The 16,775-nt window shown below is 48.1% G+C and overlaps 1 protein-coding gene across 2 annotated transcripts; it reads right to left on the reverse strand.

Annotated features, from left to right (window-relative positions):
- Positions 1-132: 132 nt before the first annotated feature.
- LOC136519081 (6-phosphofructo-2-kinase/fructose-2,6-bisphosphatase-like) lies at positions 133-13,669 on the reverse strand. 2 transcript variants are annotated; one of them, XM_066512739.1, is made up of 23 exons: positions 13,112-13,669; positions 12,929-12,992; positions 12,352-12,650; positions 11,722-11,940; positions 11,285-11,482; positions 10,675-10,767; positions 10,040-10,138; positions 9,905-9,934; positions 9,544-9,597; positions 8,792-8,845; positions 8,639-8,716; positions 8,323-8,414; positions 8,193-8,250; positions 8,018-8,092; positions 7,659-7,706; positions 7,393-7,490; positions 7,077-7,152; positions 6,923-6,985; positions 6,745-6,836; positions 6,476-6,544; positions 6,253-6,316; positions 6,100-6,165; positions 133-449 (listed from the first exon to the last, which is right to left on the reverse strand). In XM_066512739.1, the coding sequence occupies exons 1-23, from the start codon at positions 13,352-13,354 to the stop codon at positions 372-374; spliced, it is 2,310 nt and encodes a 769-aa protein (XP_066368836.1). In that variant the 5' UTR covers positions 13,355-13,669; the 3' UTR covers positions 133-371. The 2 variants fall into 2 exon arrangements, with proteins under 2 accessions (XP_066368836.1, XP_066368837.1); XM_066512740.1 differs by lacking the exons at positions 133-449; positions 6,100-6,165; positions 6,253-6,316 and having other exon boundaries at positions 6,476-6,595.
- Between the last annotated feature and the right edge of the window lie 3,106 nt (positions 13,670-16,775).

Below are 16,775 nucleotides of genomic sequence, written 5' to 3' on the forward strand. Positions count from 1 at the left end.
TTCATAGTTTGGCAGGTCGTGTACAAGTCTACTAGTACAACCAAGGCAAAGCACTACGGTTCATTGGTCCCATCAGCCACAGGAACAGGATCAACCAATTTGACGGAATATATTTTTGAATAAGCCGTGGAATTGTTAATTTGAGCCACAGTCTGTATTCCTTATTCGTTGCAGTAAGCATGCCATTTTTACAGTTCCTTATTAGTAGTATATGTTTTTTCTTTACAATGATCAATATGTTTTTTTCAGAGAAAAAAATACACTGAAGTAGGTTTCACACCGTGTGGATAGAGATAAGAAAAAGAAGCTTCTGTGTTATCTGTACTTGCTGTATGGCTATACGAAACAGCCAACCTGCTGCCTTTATGTGTTCAGTCCATGAGTTTGTACCTCTTCTCTTCAACGCCGAGAACGCCCATTTGTATCTCGATTATGGTGTGTAGTGGCATCTACATAAGAACAATTGCCATTAGTTCAGACACATTGCATGTTTCTTGTTAGCATAGGCGCCTGATAGGGCTGTTATGGGCCTGGTGTTAAGGCCCATGCGGCTAGTGCCTTAGGGGTTAAGTTAGAGTGATAAGGCAAGGATCACCGTTGATTGGGTGTTTCTATAAACCCTTCGGATCCTTGCCTATATGTACCCTGTACTCTTGATAATCAATCTATCAATCTAGAGACATATTTGCTCTCATGGTATCTGACGCCTAGGTCAGGGGACCTCTCTTCCGCTGCCTCCGCGCCGCCGACACTCCGTCGCGAGCGTCCACTCTCCCCCGCACCGGCTTCTCTTTGCCGTTCTGCACCCTCCCCTGCACCATGTTGCCTACCCCTCCCTCCTCTCCCAGGGTCACCGACGCCTCCTCTGCCACCATCCAGGACGACGCCATCGCCCAGCGCACCGCAGAGGAGCGCACCAACGCCGCCGCCGCCGATGCCCAGCGCATCGAGCGCGAACGCGTGGCCGCTCGGGACGCAGCCCTTGCCCGCGCTCAGGAGGCCGAGGAGGAAGCCGCCGCCGCCGCGAAGGCCCGCGACGAGGCCACTCAGCGCGCCAGCTCTGCCCTGGCTCGCGCGGCCACCGCTGCCGCCATGGCGCCACCAGAATCTTCTGGCGCGAACCCTGGCGGCCCTCCTCCACCTCCTCCCGATCTGCGCGCCGCCCTCCTCCATCATGAGGCCGTGGCTCTGCTGCAGCTCCACTCCCAGGCCGTCGCTGTGAACAATATCCGCAATCACGTCACCACGGTCCTTGACGTCGACTCCGGCAACTTCAACCGCTGGCATGATCAGTTCTTGCTCATCCTTGGCAAGTTCTCCCTTCGGGATCATGTCCACGCGGAGCCTCCAGTCCCTATCTCTCCTACCTGGGATCGGATGGACTGCGTCGTCAAGGCCTGGATCATCGCCACCCTCACCGACGACTTGGCGGAGATCATCTCTGCCCAAGGCTCCACCGCACGCCATGCTTGGCTTGCCGTCGAGTCTCAGTTCCTCCGCAACCGGGACGCTCGCTCCATCCACCTGGAGACGCGCTTTCGGAACTTCGTCCAGGGCGACCTCTCCGTCACCGATTACTGTCGCCGGTTGAAGAAGATGGCGGACGATCTCACCGCCCTCGGCGAGGCCATGACTGACCGGACCCTTGTCCTCAACGTCATTCGCGGTCTCAACGAGCGTTTCAGCCACGTCGGCACCCTCCTCCGGCGCACACGTCCCTTCCCCTCCTTCCTGGAGGCACGTGACGACCTCATCCTTGAGGAACTCACCTTGGAGAACAGGAAGGATGCTCCCGCCACCGCTCTCGCTGCTACCTCTACGGCGAACAGCACCGCCCCTACGTCTTCCGGCTCGGGCTCCGGTAGTACTGGGGGTGGCTCCAAGTCCTCCAACAATTGCCGCAACAAGCGCAGCAACGACAAAGGCGGTGGCAGCACTGGAGGTGGTGGCGGTGGACAGGGGCCGCGCACCTATGCTGGTCACAACCAGCAGCAGCCCACCGGCCAGCAGCAGCAGCAGCAGCAGTCTACTTCCGGTGGACGCTGGCCTAGCTACTACAATCCCTGGACGGGCACCATCCAGATGTGGCCCGGAGGCCCCCGCCCTCCGCTGGCGCCGATCCCGGTGCCCCCTCATCTACAGGCGCAACAGCAGCAGGCGCAGCAGCAGGCGCTCGTCACCCACAGCCCGGCTGCTGCCGCTGCACCCGACGGCGCCGCACACTGGGTCGCCCCGGGTACTACAACCCCGTGGCCGACCTTCCCTCTTGGGATCCGACGGCGCTTGCCTCCGCTTTCAGTACCACGTCCCTGACTCCACCTCCGTCCAGTGACTGGTACTTCGACTCAGGTGCTACCTCCCACATGACCTCTCAGTCCTCCTCTCTCACATATTCTTCCTTTGCGGTATCCTACTCCTTCATCTATTGTCGTAGGTAATGGGTCTATCATGCCTGTCACCGCCACTGGCTCCACAGAGTTGTCCTCCTCTTTACGTCTTAATAATGTTCTTGTGTCACCACAACTTATTAAGAATCTCATCTCTGTTCGCCAATTTACCATCGACAATAATTGTTCTGTGGAGTTTGACCCCGCTGGTTGTTCTGTGAAGGTTCTTCCCTCCCAGACCGAGATCGTCAGGTGCAATAGCTCCGGGCCGCTATACCCCCTGCGCCTACCTCCAGCTCATTCCCTTATCGCCCAGGGCTCCTCCCAGCTGTGGCACCGACGACTTGGCCACCCCGGCCATGAGGCGTTGTCAAAGCTTGCGTCCAGCGCCTCGCGTCATATTAGTGATTGTTCAGATTTGTGCCATGCTTGTCAGTTAGGGCGTCATGTTCGATTGCCCTTCCATTCGTCCACTTCTCGTGCGTCTAGCAAGTTTGATCTTATTCACTGTGATCTATGGACCTCCTCGGTTGTCAGTGTTTCTGGTTATAAATATTACTTGGTTATACTTGATGACTGCACTCATTACTTGTGGACATTTCCTCTACGACTCAAATCTGACACTTTCAGCATGCTGGCCCAGTTCCTCGCCCACGTCTCCACTCAGTTTGACACACGTGTCAAATCTGTCCAATGCGACAATGGGAAAGAGTTCGACAATTCGAGCACTCGCCACTTCTTCCTCGCTCAGGGCATTCATCTTCGCATGTCCTGCCCCTACACCTCGCCTCAGAACGGTAAAGCTGAACGCATTATTCGTACCATTAATAATGTTGTTCGCTCACTGCTCTTTCAGGCGTCCATGCCTCCCTCCTATTGGGTGGAGGCCCTCTCCACTGCCACTGTCCTCCTCAACATATTGCCTACCAAGACTCTCCAGTTCTCTACGCCTCACTTTGCACTATTCGCAAAGCTGCCTACGTATGATCATCTTCGGGTCTTTGGTTGCAAGTGTTACCCCAACCTGTCTGCCACCGCTCCTCATAAACTCGCTCCTAGGTCTGCTCTATGTGTCTTTTTAGGCTACTCCGCCCACCATAAAGGATACCGCTGCCTTGACCTCTCCAGCAATAGAGTTATCATCTCCAGGCACGTCATCTTCAATGAAATGGCATTTCCCTTTGCTGAGCGTCATGGTCCCAGCAATCCAGCGGAACTCGAGTTTCTTGATTTTACTGATGATGTTGTGCCAGCTCCTATTGGACCCTCGCACACGTTGTTTCCTGCAGGCATGTCTCCCAGCACCTCCGATGTTCCTGCTGCCCCTGTCGGTCCTCGTGTGGCCGAGCTTGGGGCACTCTCCGGTGACACCAATGCCCCTGCCAGTCCTTCTGTGACTGTGCCTAGGGCGCCCGAGGCTACTGACAACGTCTCGATGCCGGCGCTCTACATCCCGCCTGCGCTCCGGTCACCGGCGACCCCCCCCCCCGCGCCACGCGCGGCCACGGTGCAGGCGCCAGGAAGCCCTCCCGGGCCACGCGTGGTCCCCAGCGGCTCCCCACCGGCCATCACGTCCCCGCGGCTGCTGTACGTCCCGCCCGCGCTGCGCGCCGGCTCAACGTCCCCTGCGCAGTCCGCAGGGTTTCCCGCGCCTCCTCAGGGGCCCCCGCGGGCCTCCACCAGGATTTCCACCTCTTCGCTCGGCCCGCGACTTCACGTACCATTACTCGCGTCGCCCGCGACCTCCACCGGTCGTCCCAGCGGCTCCTGCACCGGTTCCTGCAGCAGCCGCCCCGCTGCCCAAGGGCGCGGTTGCTGTCCCTCCGGTGGCCAACCAGCACTCTATGGGCACCCGTTCGAAGAGCGGCTTCCGGATGCCTGCTGCCTACCATGCTGTGCCACTCTCTCCGGTGCCGAAGACCTTCTGTAGCGCTCTTGCTGATTCCAATTGGCGAGCGGCGATGGAGGAAGAACACAGTGCTCTCCTGCAGAACCACACCTGGGATCTTGTGCCCCGTCCGCCCCGGGCCAATGTTGTCACTGGGAAGTGGATCATCAAGCACAAGCTTCAGTCTGATGGCTCCCTCGAGCGGTACAAGGCACGTTGGGTCCTCCATGGTTTCACCCATCGGCCCGGTGTTGACTTTGATGAAACTTTCAGCCCTGTGGTGAAGCCGGCTACCGTTCGCACAGTGCTGTCCTTGGCGCTCTCCCATCGCTAGCCCATCCACCAGCTGGACGTGAAGAACGCCTTTCTTCATGGCAATTTGACTGAGACGGTGTATTGCTAGCAACCATCCGGGTTTGAAGATACAGTTCATCCGGATTTTGTCTGCTTTCTGAAGAAATCACTCTATGGCCTGAAGCAGGCTCCTCGTGCTTGGTACAGTCGAATGGCTACTTTCTTGCTGTCTATTGGGTTTGTTGAAGCCAAGTCAGACACCTCACTCTTCGTCTACCAGCGTGGTTCTGACACAGCCTACTTGTTGCTATATGTTGACGACATTGTCCTCACAGCTTCATCATCAGACCTTCTTCGGCGGATCATCTCAGCACTTCAGCGAGAATTCGTCATGAAAGATCTTGGTGACTACATCACTTCCTCGGCATGCATGTTCAGCGAAGTGGTGATGGACTCCTACTCTCACAGCGACAGTACATGCTGGATATCCTCGATCGCGCCGGAATGGCTGAGTGCAAGCCATGCTCTACTCCAGTGGACACCAATCCTAAGGTTGCTGCCGCTGAGGGGGGCCCCTGTGTCTGATGCTACCGACTTCCGCAGTCTTGCTGGAGCCCTTCAGTACTTGACATTCACCCGCCCAGACATTGCATATGCCGTTCAGCAGGTTTGTCTTCACATGCACGACCCTCGGGAGCCTCACCTCGCTGCTCTGAAGCGGATTCTTCGCTATGTTCGGGGCACACTCCACCTCGGTCTCCTGCTGCGACCTTCCACTTCGACTGATCTTGTCGTCTACACCGACGCTGATTGGGCTGGTTGTCCGGACACTCGCAAGTCCACCTCGGGCTATGCAGTGTTCCTTGGTGACAATCTTGTTTCTTGGTCCTCAAGCGCCAGAACACAGTATCAAGATCAAGTGCTGAAGCTGAATATCGCGCGGTGGCTAACGGAGTTGCAGAGGCAACTTGGCTACGCCAGCTTCTCCTAGAGTTGCATGCCCCTCTTCGGCGCGCCACACTGGTGTACTGCGACAACATCAGTGCCGTCTACATGACCTCCAACCCGGTGCAACATCAGCGCACCAAGCACATCGAGATTGATCTTCACTTCGTCCGGGAGCGAGTCGCCATTGGTGACCTTCGTGTTCTGCATGTTCCCACCTCTTCGCAATATGCAGACATCTTCACCAAGGGGCTGCCTACCTCAGTGTTCACGGAGTTCAGGTCCAATCTAAACATGCAGAGTGGCTGGGGATTCGACTGTGGGGGCGTGTTAGCATAGGCGCCTGATAGGGCTGTTATGGGCCTGGTGTTAAGGCCCATGCGGCTAGTGCCTTAGGGGTTAAGTTAGATTGATAAGGCAAGGATCACCGTTGATTGGGTGTTTCTATAAACCCTCCGGATCCTTGCCTATATGTACCATGTACTCTTGATAATCAATCTATCAATCTAGAGACATTTGCTCTCATTTCTAGTACATCTGTTACAATATAACATTGATCAAGTAGGGGAAAGTCAAATGTATCACCTCTATCTCTGGAACTTCTCTCAAAGGCCTGTCCGCGAAATATGCATACAGTGCTCGCAGTACAGCCTAACAATGGGACAAATAGTTCAAAACTCAGTATTTCTGCCGTCCGCACTCCAACTTTCCAATATTCCATCAAATATAACAATTTACCTGGTGAGATATGACAACCACTGGTGCACGCTGGCGTTCTAGCTCGATGATGACGGGTTCCAACCTGAGGGTTATTATGACATCAGCTGTTAGGGTATAGTTACACGGGAACTGAAATCTGTCATGGTTTGACATATAGAGAAACCAAGTAATCCAGTACGAGTTTTTTTAGGAAACAACTATGGAGTTTTTTGTCTGTATGATTAGAAACTATAGTTTTGACCTCTGTATCACGTCGAGGTAAGATTCTCCACGGGGGTAGCGATATCTTAGCTTGTCCTTCTTGCGTGACCTGGTTGAAACAAGCATTCACAGTTGTCTTTTGAGATCCAAATATTCAGTACTGTGCCAAAAATAATACTGTCAATTTCATTTCTGTTTTTGCTTAATTTGCACAGCATGGAAATAATACATTGGTCTGACACCTCATATGAATGGTAAGTAACGGATATCCCATGCACATGGTGCCAATGAAAAAATTATTATACGTACTCAAATTCCTCAGGCATATTTTTCTTTATCTCTTCATAAGTCATCCCATCACAAACTCCAGAATTGATTTCATCAAGAGCACGCCATTGTATCTACAAACAACACAAGTCGAACAATCTTGGTGTACTTACTTAGCAAGAGCTCTTTAAGAAGACTCCTAAATCGTCCAACCAAATACCTTGGGAAATCCAACAATTGGACTTGCTGTCAAAATTGTTCTCTGAAGGGTACTGGTCCATATCTAAATAATTGGATAGTTACAAATTAAAACGTCTCTTTCAGCCCATGTTATGCTGGCTACATCCATCATTAAATCATGGGAAATTACTTACAGTTGCTGTTTTCTCATATTTGAGCCGCTTTTCTATAAAGTTGGCTAGTTTCTTTGCATAAAGTTCTCCAGTTTCACTGCACACCATAATCAGGCAGTTAAAGAGGAATTTATTAGCTCAATCAATACAGAAATATAATTCCAATAAGACCGACATATTTACATGGTACTTTGTTTACCAGTGCAATAACTAAATGTATATAAAATGAAAAAAATTACCAAGAATTTTAATATTTTACTCACAGAACTCAAAATGACATACTAAGTGCAGAAAGTATCATCTGAAGGTGTTAGATTAAAACTTAGGGAAAGCAAACCTTAGAACTGTATCACCACCGACTCTTCCTCTAACATTATGTAAACTCTCACCATGCCTGGTAAGCAAAATAGGCCGTGGTGTAAGATGAGAGTTCACCTGCAGTAGCATAATGCAAGGAGATGTGTCACCAATTAGTTTGAATACACTCATGGAAATAAACTTGAAGCAGACATTTAAATACGTGCATCTGTTAGAACGTGCAGATATTACGCTTACACAGAAAGTGCGAGCAGCTATTTATAGTATGAGTCTAGAAATACATACCAAGAAGAAGACAATCCTCCCAGGGAGATAACCGCTGATATTATTTACCTGGGTACAAGGTCAGAAAAGTATAACTTACAAATGAAGAAACACTAAACAAAACATAGAATCTCAAGATTCAAAAACTGAAAGCATATCATACCAAATATTATTGCCATGTTATGTGTAAATAACTTATCTAAATATGGGCTATTTTGCACAACATCATATTCATATTAAAGTATTTCCAGAGGTATTCAATTACACATTTACACAAAAACTTGTACCCATGCGATTGATCCTTCTGCCACATAGGCATGTAAAAGTTCCTAATGTAGATTCATGTGCTGTAGAATATGCAAAGGTATGGAAGAGCTTACCTGTAACTGCCCATCTTGCCCCTTTACCATGTCAATCATTTTGATGTAAGAACCTTCCCCTACTGGCTCGTAGACCTGCAAAAGGAATGTTAATTGATTCAAGACCAAATAGTTCAAAGAACTAAATAATTTTACTTAGCATGTAGCACTTCATCCGAGCATAAATAGTTGAAACCTTTTCATAATTGATCAAACGTTCCTTGAAGTCCTCCAGTCCAGCTTCATAATCTGGCCTGCAACATTTCGACACGATTCAGGCAGCAATTTACTTCTATCTAATAAAGGGTCAATGTTGGGAAACTCACTGATCAGCATAATCTGGACTTTGTTGGATCTTCAGCCGTATATTTCTTTCGATTATGTTTGGATCAGTACATATTGTCTCCAGAAATATAATCTGCAGAAAGTGACTTCAATCATTATGAGAAGGTCAAGATTGTAAACGCACATGTACAAAATGCACCAAGGCACATGGTTAAATTATTAGATAAACTTCCAGTACCACAGTGTATTCTGCTTAGTGCTGACTTCCATAGATGTGAAATAATTTTAGCTGAAGATGCTTAAATATGCAAATATAAAAGAAGCATACCCAATGTAAATACGAATGCTATCAATTACCTTGCAGTTACCTTCAGCCATTTTCATTAGCATATATCTTCGCTTTCTTGTGCTGTTTGTTGCGTCAAATATACCAACCTAGAGACAAGTTGAACCGGTCAGATTGAGTGCAACATTTCATTATTTCATGCAGGCTATGCAACACTAACTTACCTGACCTCCACCATGCATCCAATCTATCATGTCCTCCATTGCTAAAGCAGCCACCTGGTAACAGTACACCAGAAGAATAATGTTGCGAGTTGCAAGTAATGTACTGAAACAAAGATACAGTTAAGTTTCAATATTCTACTTTTAAGGGTTGGTTGTCACAAAATCACATTAGACTTCTGACAATCTAGGGTGCTAACTTGACATCCTGTCCTTGGTAGAACCTTCACGAAGAGAATCTATGGGCAAAACCTAAGTCCCATAATTATAGCTAATGGCGAAGTGTAACCATTGAAAAAAGATGCAGGGGACATATTGCACTGACTACAAATCACAATTTTGAGGCATTTAAACACCACAACAAGTTTTTATAGAAGCCATTAATAAACTTCTGCTCCATTGATTTCTGCTTAATTTACCAGGGTAACCCTACAATATCCAGTTTAGAACCCAGAAGGTTTTGACTTTTGAGAAATTTCGCAACACTTCAGAGGATACGGTTCAATTCCAGGAGTCTGAAAACTCCGCGTGTTCCAGATAGGGCCTGATACCTTAAGTAAGGTAGGCAGTAATGATTACCAATGCATTTTAAAATGAGAGCAGTGAAAAGATCACAAGGCTTTTTTTCTTGAAAATATATAAGAGCATGTACTGATGAATCAGAAGATGGCCTATGATGACACTTTTTGAATGGTAGGAACACAATTTTGAAATACTTGGTAATAGATGCATAATAGTCAATAAGGTGTGCTAACCTCATTACGTGCCTCAATACCTTCAGGATTATCATCACGGAAAAAATCTGCAGGCTGAGCCAATAAAAATGCAAAAAAAAATGTTACATCGCTCTAGAACAGGATATTAGTTTTACTGACATAGGCTCAGATAATGGTATTGAAAACTCCAACAGGATGTGCAAGTACAATACATGCATGCATGCTAAACTTATCCCTTTAAAATGCATTCCAAGCATGATTTTATACACTTATTATTAGGTGTCTAGTATTCTAGCTAAAAAACAGGAAACTTGACATGATATTTTGGACATGATAACACTTAACAACGCATAGATTGCAGGTTTTCCACTAACAGAACTACAACAATTGTAGTTCTCACCTGATTTGCTCCATGCTTCAGACGGCGATACTGCACACACATTTTCAACAAAAGAAAGCTCAGTTAATTTTGCAAGTAAGAAAAGTAAACATATTGACTATGCAAGGCAGTTAATTGGAGTAAGAATATGGTTACCTTCCCAACATTGAAATGTCTAGTTTCATGACCCAACCAACGAAGGTACCTTGTAAGCTTAACTGCAGTGAAGGTTTTACCACGAGCTGGTAGACCAACCTGATACGGAAGTAAACATTTTCAGATGGAGATCCAACTTTTGGAAACAAGCACTGAAGAAAAATTTAGGAACATGTTCAAGCAGATAAGCATTTGACCATTTTATGTTCAGCAGCAAGAAAGATGTACTTTCTCAAGAGGGCTGGCAAGTGCTGATTCGGGATTGAAACTTTCTTTAATACTCTGTTAAAATGTATCACATCACATAAGATTCCTAATTATTTGTTTTGTTCACTTATATGCTTAAACGGGCAATGCTTACCTAGCAGTGTGAAACACAAAATGCAAAGTGTATTGATGGTCCTGTTCACAGACACCCACCACCAGTACAATACTACTCAAAATTCAATTTAGTTTTCCATAAAAACCCATCTATTTAAATTCATCCAGACATTAAAAAGGACATGGTAGGTAGCAAAGTGTAACAAGCAAAGTTTGCTTATCTTGTTGACAAAAGGATCACAAAGAAACACTCAAATCACATAAGAGATGAAGAATGTTTAAAATTATATCACATGATTTCAACTATTATTTACCAAAACAATGGCCAGCTTCCGGTCCTCCTTTGACCCATGCAACCGATCAGCTACAGCTGCAGCTGCAACAGCTCCTGCTGCTTCTGGCATTGTCTGTAGAAATGTCAACAATAGTCAAAAAATAAAATACAAACTTCATTCTGGATTTCTTTTCTCAAACCACATCAATCATCAATGCCCATTTAATTAATTGAACTAGAGTCATGTTGATTTATATCAAAATACTATCTCTGTGAAGCATTATATTCTGAAAAAAGGGGTTTGGAGAAACCCATACAACACCCACCCACTCACTCTTAAAAGACAAAAACACATGCGCCTGTGATTACAAGAACACGACCTCGACCTAGCATATTAACCCTCTTCTGGCGCAATGGTAAGGACATGTGAGATACCTCAAGCGCAGCCATTCCCTACAACAACTCCTCACTAATGAATGATAACACTCCAGCTAGACTAGGACAAGCTCCGTTGAAGACACATTGATTATGATGATTCCAAATTGACCATGATCCTACAATGATAATTGAATACAAAACCTTTCCGAACCTAGCCATCAACTCTCTATTCTTTTTACCTACTATTAGTAAAGGAGTTAAACAATGCTGACCTTTGCTGATCCAAAACTAAACCCAGATGCCAGGGAGCATGCACTTGCTGATTTTGGAAGCATAGGAGAGCCAACACCCCTGTCAACGAACAGCCCCTTTTGACCATCTAGCTTTTGCAGTGGTGTAAAGGTGCCAACTGATTTTGATTCAATGAGTCCAGAATTCTTAGAAGAATCTGTTGCCCAGGCCTCAATATTCTATAGAAGAAACATGTTAATTTTCAATAGCATTTTGATTTACAGAGATACAGAATATAAGTAATTAAAAAAGCATGCAATATAGGTATCAAATATGTGCAAGTCAGAGCAATTATAGTTCATTGTATGAAATGATAACCAACTAAGACCGGACTAATTCCATGATGGTAGAAGGATAAAATTCAGGTATAGAACTTAGAATTTGTCATTTACACCAACTTTTCCAGATAACAGCCAACCTTCTTGTCGTTACTAGGATCTTCTAATTTTGTAGAAACACTACTTGGACTCTGAATCCCATCACTTAGAAGGACATCATTTGTCCACAATGCCCCAGTTTGAATCATGGATGCTGGAGTCGCAGCAAGGTTTGCAGCATATCCATTTGGTGGTGCAGTTGGCGGGGACGGAACAACATAGTGTTCCAAGTCAAGTTCCAAAGTAGCCGCTGATCCTTCCTGTAGAAAGACAAGAAACAGAAACCTGTGAGAAACCACAACACAAATTAGCTCGGCGTCAGCATGCAATTATAACAATAAGTGCACGAATAATGAGTAGAAAAGGATGAGAAAATGGTAAGGAGATATTCTTTTTATAGGTCTAGGATATAGAAAAAAGAGTATAAAGAAGGTTGCCAAACGGTAAGGACGAAAACCAAACAGTAACAAAAAAGAATCCGCTGATTTTCTTGCTATCAGATGACATGCCATTTGGACAAGCAGATATCCCCTTCTAATTGTATTGCTTTAGAGAATAAGATATTGGTAAGGCAGTTACCATGTTGCACAAAGAAGACATGGAACTTTGCAATCATATGCATCCACCACCACCACAGGGAAGCATACAGTATCAAGCACAAATACAATTACCTCAGTTGCATTAGTGGGCGCAACATTGATACTGATATCAGGGATCCCCCGGACTTTGGAAGGCTGAAAGTTCTCCTTGTACACCCTCCAGCTCGCAGCAAGTTCGAGCGGTGACACAAGGTCTGCCTTGTTGAACACCCTGAACTCGAGCACCTCATCATCTCCATTGAGTTTGAACAGCGCAACCCTCACATCACCCTCGAGCATGCCTCCGGTGAGGAGCCGTGTGGGCCCTTCCTCTATGATGCATGGGGTTTCAGCATCTTTGGGCTTCAGCAAGAACTTGAAGTCCAGTGTTTCTACAGCAAGTCCACATAATGATACATTCAGGACAATCCATGTACCGTTTTCATAAGAGTTTGACATTTCAATTTTGTAGGTGGATCAGAGACATAATTGGGAAAAAAAGGTAACAGACTTTAACAAAACTAAAGACCACGATAAAAGGACAGGAAGATCGTTAAAGGTCAAACAAAAGGGTAAAGAAACAGCTACTTAGGAAACAAACGCTAACAGCCAATTTGAAGCCATAGTTAACTGAGTAGCGGAACAGGACATCAACGAGGCGGCAGCGTACCATGGTCCGGTGGCACGACGAAGCTGAGCTCCCACATGGACGCGAGCTCCCTCTCCATGGCGAGCTGCAAAACCCAAACAGCAGCAACGGGATCATTTCCGCGGCGCGAGCGAGAGCGCAAGCTCCAGAAGCGGAGCAAAGAGCACAAGCATCGGGTGGGGTGGCAGTGCGGTGCGTGCGTACGGCGCGGGAGGGGTCCCAGGTGCCGATGATGGGCTCGGAGCCGTAGACGTGCGGGACGAGGTCGCCGCTGATCTCCGCGTTCTCCATCTTGAGCGACACGTACAGCTGCGCCCCGCCGTGCCACGCCTCCGCGGCGCCGCCCTCGCCGCCCTCCCCGCCGGCGCCGCCCAGCCCCGCCGCCGCGGCGCCGACGCCCGAAACGGCGCCCACGCCGTCGATGCTCTTGGACCCCGACGTCCCCATGGCCACAGCCTAGAGGGGTGACGTGGCGGCGCAAGTGGAGCAGCACGTGGGAGTGGAATCGGGGCGGCGGTGGTGGTGGAGCCGTGGAGGAGGTCTTTAATGGAGGAAGGCCGTTGGCGTTTGGATTGGGGCGAATGCAACCGGGAGAGCGATGGGAGTGACCCGCAGGTCTCGGAGTCCGCAAGGGACGGAGCGTGCGGGGCCCGCCGGAGGGGATAAGGGGAGGCGTCCGACCTGCCAACGCCGGCATCCGAGCTGCTGCGGCGGCGGCTCCGCCGCCTCTGCGCGCGGCGTCCTGACCCCAGCCTTGTTTTCCTTTTCTGTTTTCCTGTAAAATTTTTGCATTATCCTAGTATAAAACTCCTTGGCATATGTAAAAGTTTTATATAAATCAGTGTAAGGAAAAAATAGAAATAAGGGAAAATTCTTCATTCCAAGAGGCCTTAAAAAAGTGATTACCGTAGCCTTGTTCGTTGCTGCTGTGAGCCTGTGACTCACAGAAAAACACGAATTTACGATAATACTTTGCTTATCTCAGAGAGGTGTACCAGAGGAGCAGTAATTTCCAGCCTTGTTTGCAGATTCCTTTTGTCTCCTCCTCATATAGTGCCCTGTTTGGATACTCAAGTTTCTAGCTCAGGACTAGCCCTGAACTAACTCTAGCCTAAGAGATGTTTGATACCAGGATTAAAATGATAATAAATGTGCTTTCCAAATCATTGGTGCGGGTGAAAGTAGAGAGAAAACAGTGGACCCCACCTCGAATAGCCCCAACTAGCCCAAATAATCACCTCTTTGGGGATAGTTTTTTAGGGTGGGCTAGTTCCAAATAACCCACTCTAGCCTTCCTGTTTGGCTACTTTAGTGCTAGTTGAGCTCTAACTAGCCCAAACTAGCTATAACCCATGGATCCAAACAGGGCCAGTATGGTGTTGTAATCATGTATTTTTTTCCTTTGCATTTCTCTTCCTCTTATAACCTGTACGTTTTTCCGATGCCAAGTTGCAATACGCTTTAAGAAGATGTGAACAGATTATTCTATGGTGTTTATACATCAAGCGTATAGCTAAAAGAGTAGAAGTTTTTTTTAAACAAAAGGCAGGAGCTCTGCCGCTCAATTAAGACGAAAGAATATAATAATGTACAAGAAGGTTAGCCAACCGAGTAGCCAAAATGGCACCCGAGGAGCTAACCACCCCACGTGACGTGATTGAGCACAAACACGACACACTGCCATAGATCATCGTTGCCGAGTATGGAAGCAAAGCTGCCAGCAGCTTGGACTTCCCATGGCAGGCCACCCACTGGTCACCTCCCGACGGGTCCAAAGGAACGACCGCCACCGGTCATCGTTGCCAAGCTCAACCATCGAAGAGTAGCTCCGACTTCTAGTCGCAAACCCATGCCTCGCATCGAGACCGCGGCGATAATCCAGATGCGACGCCTTCAGGAAGGGAGCGACGCCGATGGCGCCACCGTCGCACGTCCAAAGTGGACTGGGTTTTCACCCTTGGATGACATGCTAGAGGGGAACACATGACGCCCCCAACAGGGAAGCGTCGCTGTCGCCAAGGCTTTCGCCCAAGAACCCTCAAGCACGAACGCTGGGTCGCGAAGCCAGAGCCTCTACCAGCCATCACCGCCATCGTCGCTGTCCCGCCGCCCCACGGAAGCCCCTTCAGAGGGGCATCGACGCGCCGGCTGCACACAGCAGCCGCATAGCTGCGTCGGCCATCACCCCCTCCGTTCGGGCCACGCATAGCCGGACCTGGCTCCACCGCTCGCGTCCTAGTGCCGCACGACGAGGCCGCCACTAACCATCTTCGTCGCCCCAGGCACCCTCCGATGTCACAGCCAACCTCGCCGCCAGCCGCTACAGGGCGTGTGCCCCACCATCTCGGGCGCCGCCCCCTGCCCTGGGACCGCCGGATCCGGACACCAGGCCCCGAACCGGGCGTCCCATGCCGCCGCCGCCTCCGTCTTGACCACAACCGTAGGCACCGCCCGCCGTCGGCCCTGAAGCCGAACTGGCCACCTGGAGTCTAGATCCGGCCTCCCGAGCACCGGATCTGACCTCACGTGGCCCGGACCGGCGGCCCCAGCTATCGCCGCCGTCGTCGTCAAGAGAGGAAGAGGGGAACACGCGGAGGAGAAGGAGAGCCCGCTGCCGTCCCCTGCGTCAGCTCGGGCACCAGCCGGCGCCGCCATAGCCGCGACGGCCCTCCCCGCTGAGCTCCACGCAGCTCACGCGAGGGGAGGGGCCGTCGGCCTGCTGCCGCACGCGCCGCCAAGAGAAAGGAGAAAGGCCCCGCCGCTGCCATCCCTGTCGCCCGAGCGGCCAGCTCCGGCGACGGCGCGGCGGGGGGAGGGGAGGAGAGGGGCTGCTAGGGTTTGGGAGGAGGAGCCGCCCGAGCCGCTCACATGGGAGCGACGCGGAGGCGAAAAACCTGTTCTGCTTCAAAAGAGTAGAAGTTTTCTTATTTACAGGGGTCTCTGATTCTAAAAGTGAGGTTAGGCACGTTGAATACTCTTGAAGTTGTCTACTCATCACTTGGGCGTTTTGAGGCATCTGACACCCAAGTATTGGATCTCACATAAACACCCGATTGAGAGTAGGAACAAAATCGAGTGTTTCTAATCATGAAACACGCTCGATTGTCATGACCATTAGATCAAAATCAAATAAATTACAAAGTATAGATAATCAAATTAACCAGATATTTTATATGAATTGCAAAGTAAAAGGTCTCTAAATAATTCAAAATTAGAAATATAGACAAAACTCAGGGTGGGCATAATTAACACAAACCGAGAAACCGAACCAAAAGAACTAGAACCGAAACCAAAAGAGCAGGAACCGAAAAAATTGGTTCCTTATTTGGTTCCAAAGTTTGAGGAATAAAAATAACCGAGAAAATTTCGGTTCCTACTCTCGTATAACCGAATTAACCGAAAAAAACCAAAATTCATGAATTATACTTCACTTGCTAGTATTTTGTAAGACAGTGTTTGATTTTTGTGTGACGTCTCATACTGAATTGCTATGTATTTGTGTTACTATATTGTTATCGTTCCCTTATCATTTATTATTATTATTATTATTATTATTATTATTATTATTATTATTATTATTATTATTATTATTATTATTATCTAAATTAGAGGTGGTGTTGCATAAATTTGCTTTAAAACCTGCATTTTTTGTTGTTGTATTAGCCTTTGCTGAAAAATTCGGTTAGTTCGATTAGAACCGGAATCGAACCGAAATAACCGAGAACCGAAATACTCGGTTCCTAATTTTTTTTGGAATCGATCGGCTCCCATTTTCTAGGAACTGAATTTCATCAATAACCGAAGGACCTGAACCGAAAACCGAATGCCCACCCTGAGACAAAACCATTACAAAAACCAAATTAAAGAA

The sequence above is a fragment of the Miscanthus floridulus genome, chromosome 17 (assembly GCF_019320115.1).
Source record: "Miscanthus floridulus cultivar M001 chromosome 17, ASM1932011v1, whole genome shotgun sequence".
NCBI classification, from domain to species: Eukaryota; Viridiplantae; Streptophyta; class Magnoliopsida; order Poales; family Poaceae; genus Miscanthus; species Miscanthus floridulus.

Bases quoted from the DNA above. Each gene is read 5' to 3' on its own strand.
- LOC136519081 (XM_066512739.1), bottom strand. From the start codon at position 13,354: ATGGGGACGTCGGGGTCCAAGAGCATCGACGGCGTGGGCGCCGTTTCG. The intron at 7,153-7,392 runs GTTTGCTTTCCC...TATGGTGTGCAG, and splicing joins GGTGGTGATACAGTTCTAAG to TGAAACTGGAGAACTTTATG. The intron at 6,837-6,922 runs GTATTTGGTTGG...TGTTGTTTGTAG, and splicing joins CAATTGTTGGATTTCCCAAG to ATACAATGGCGTGCTCTTGA.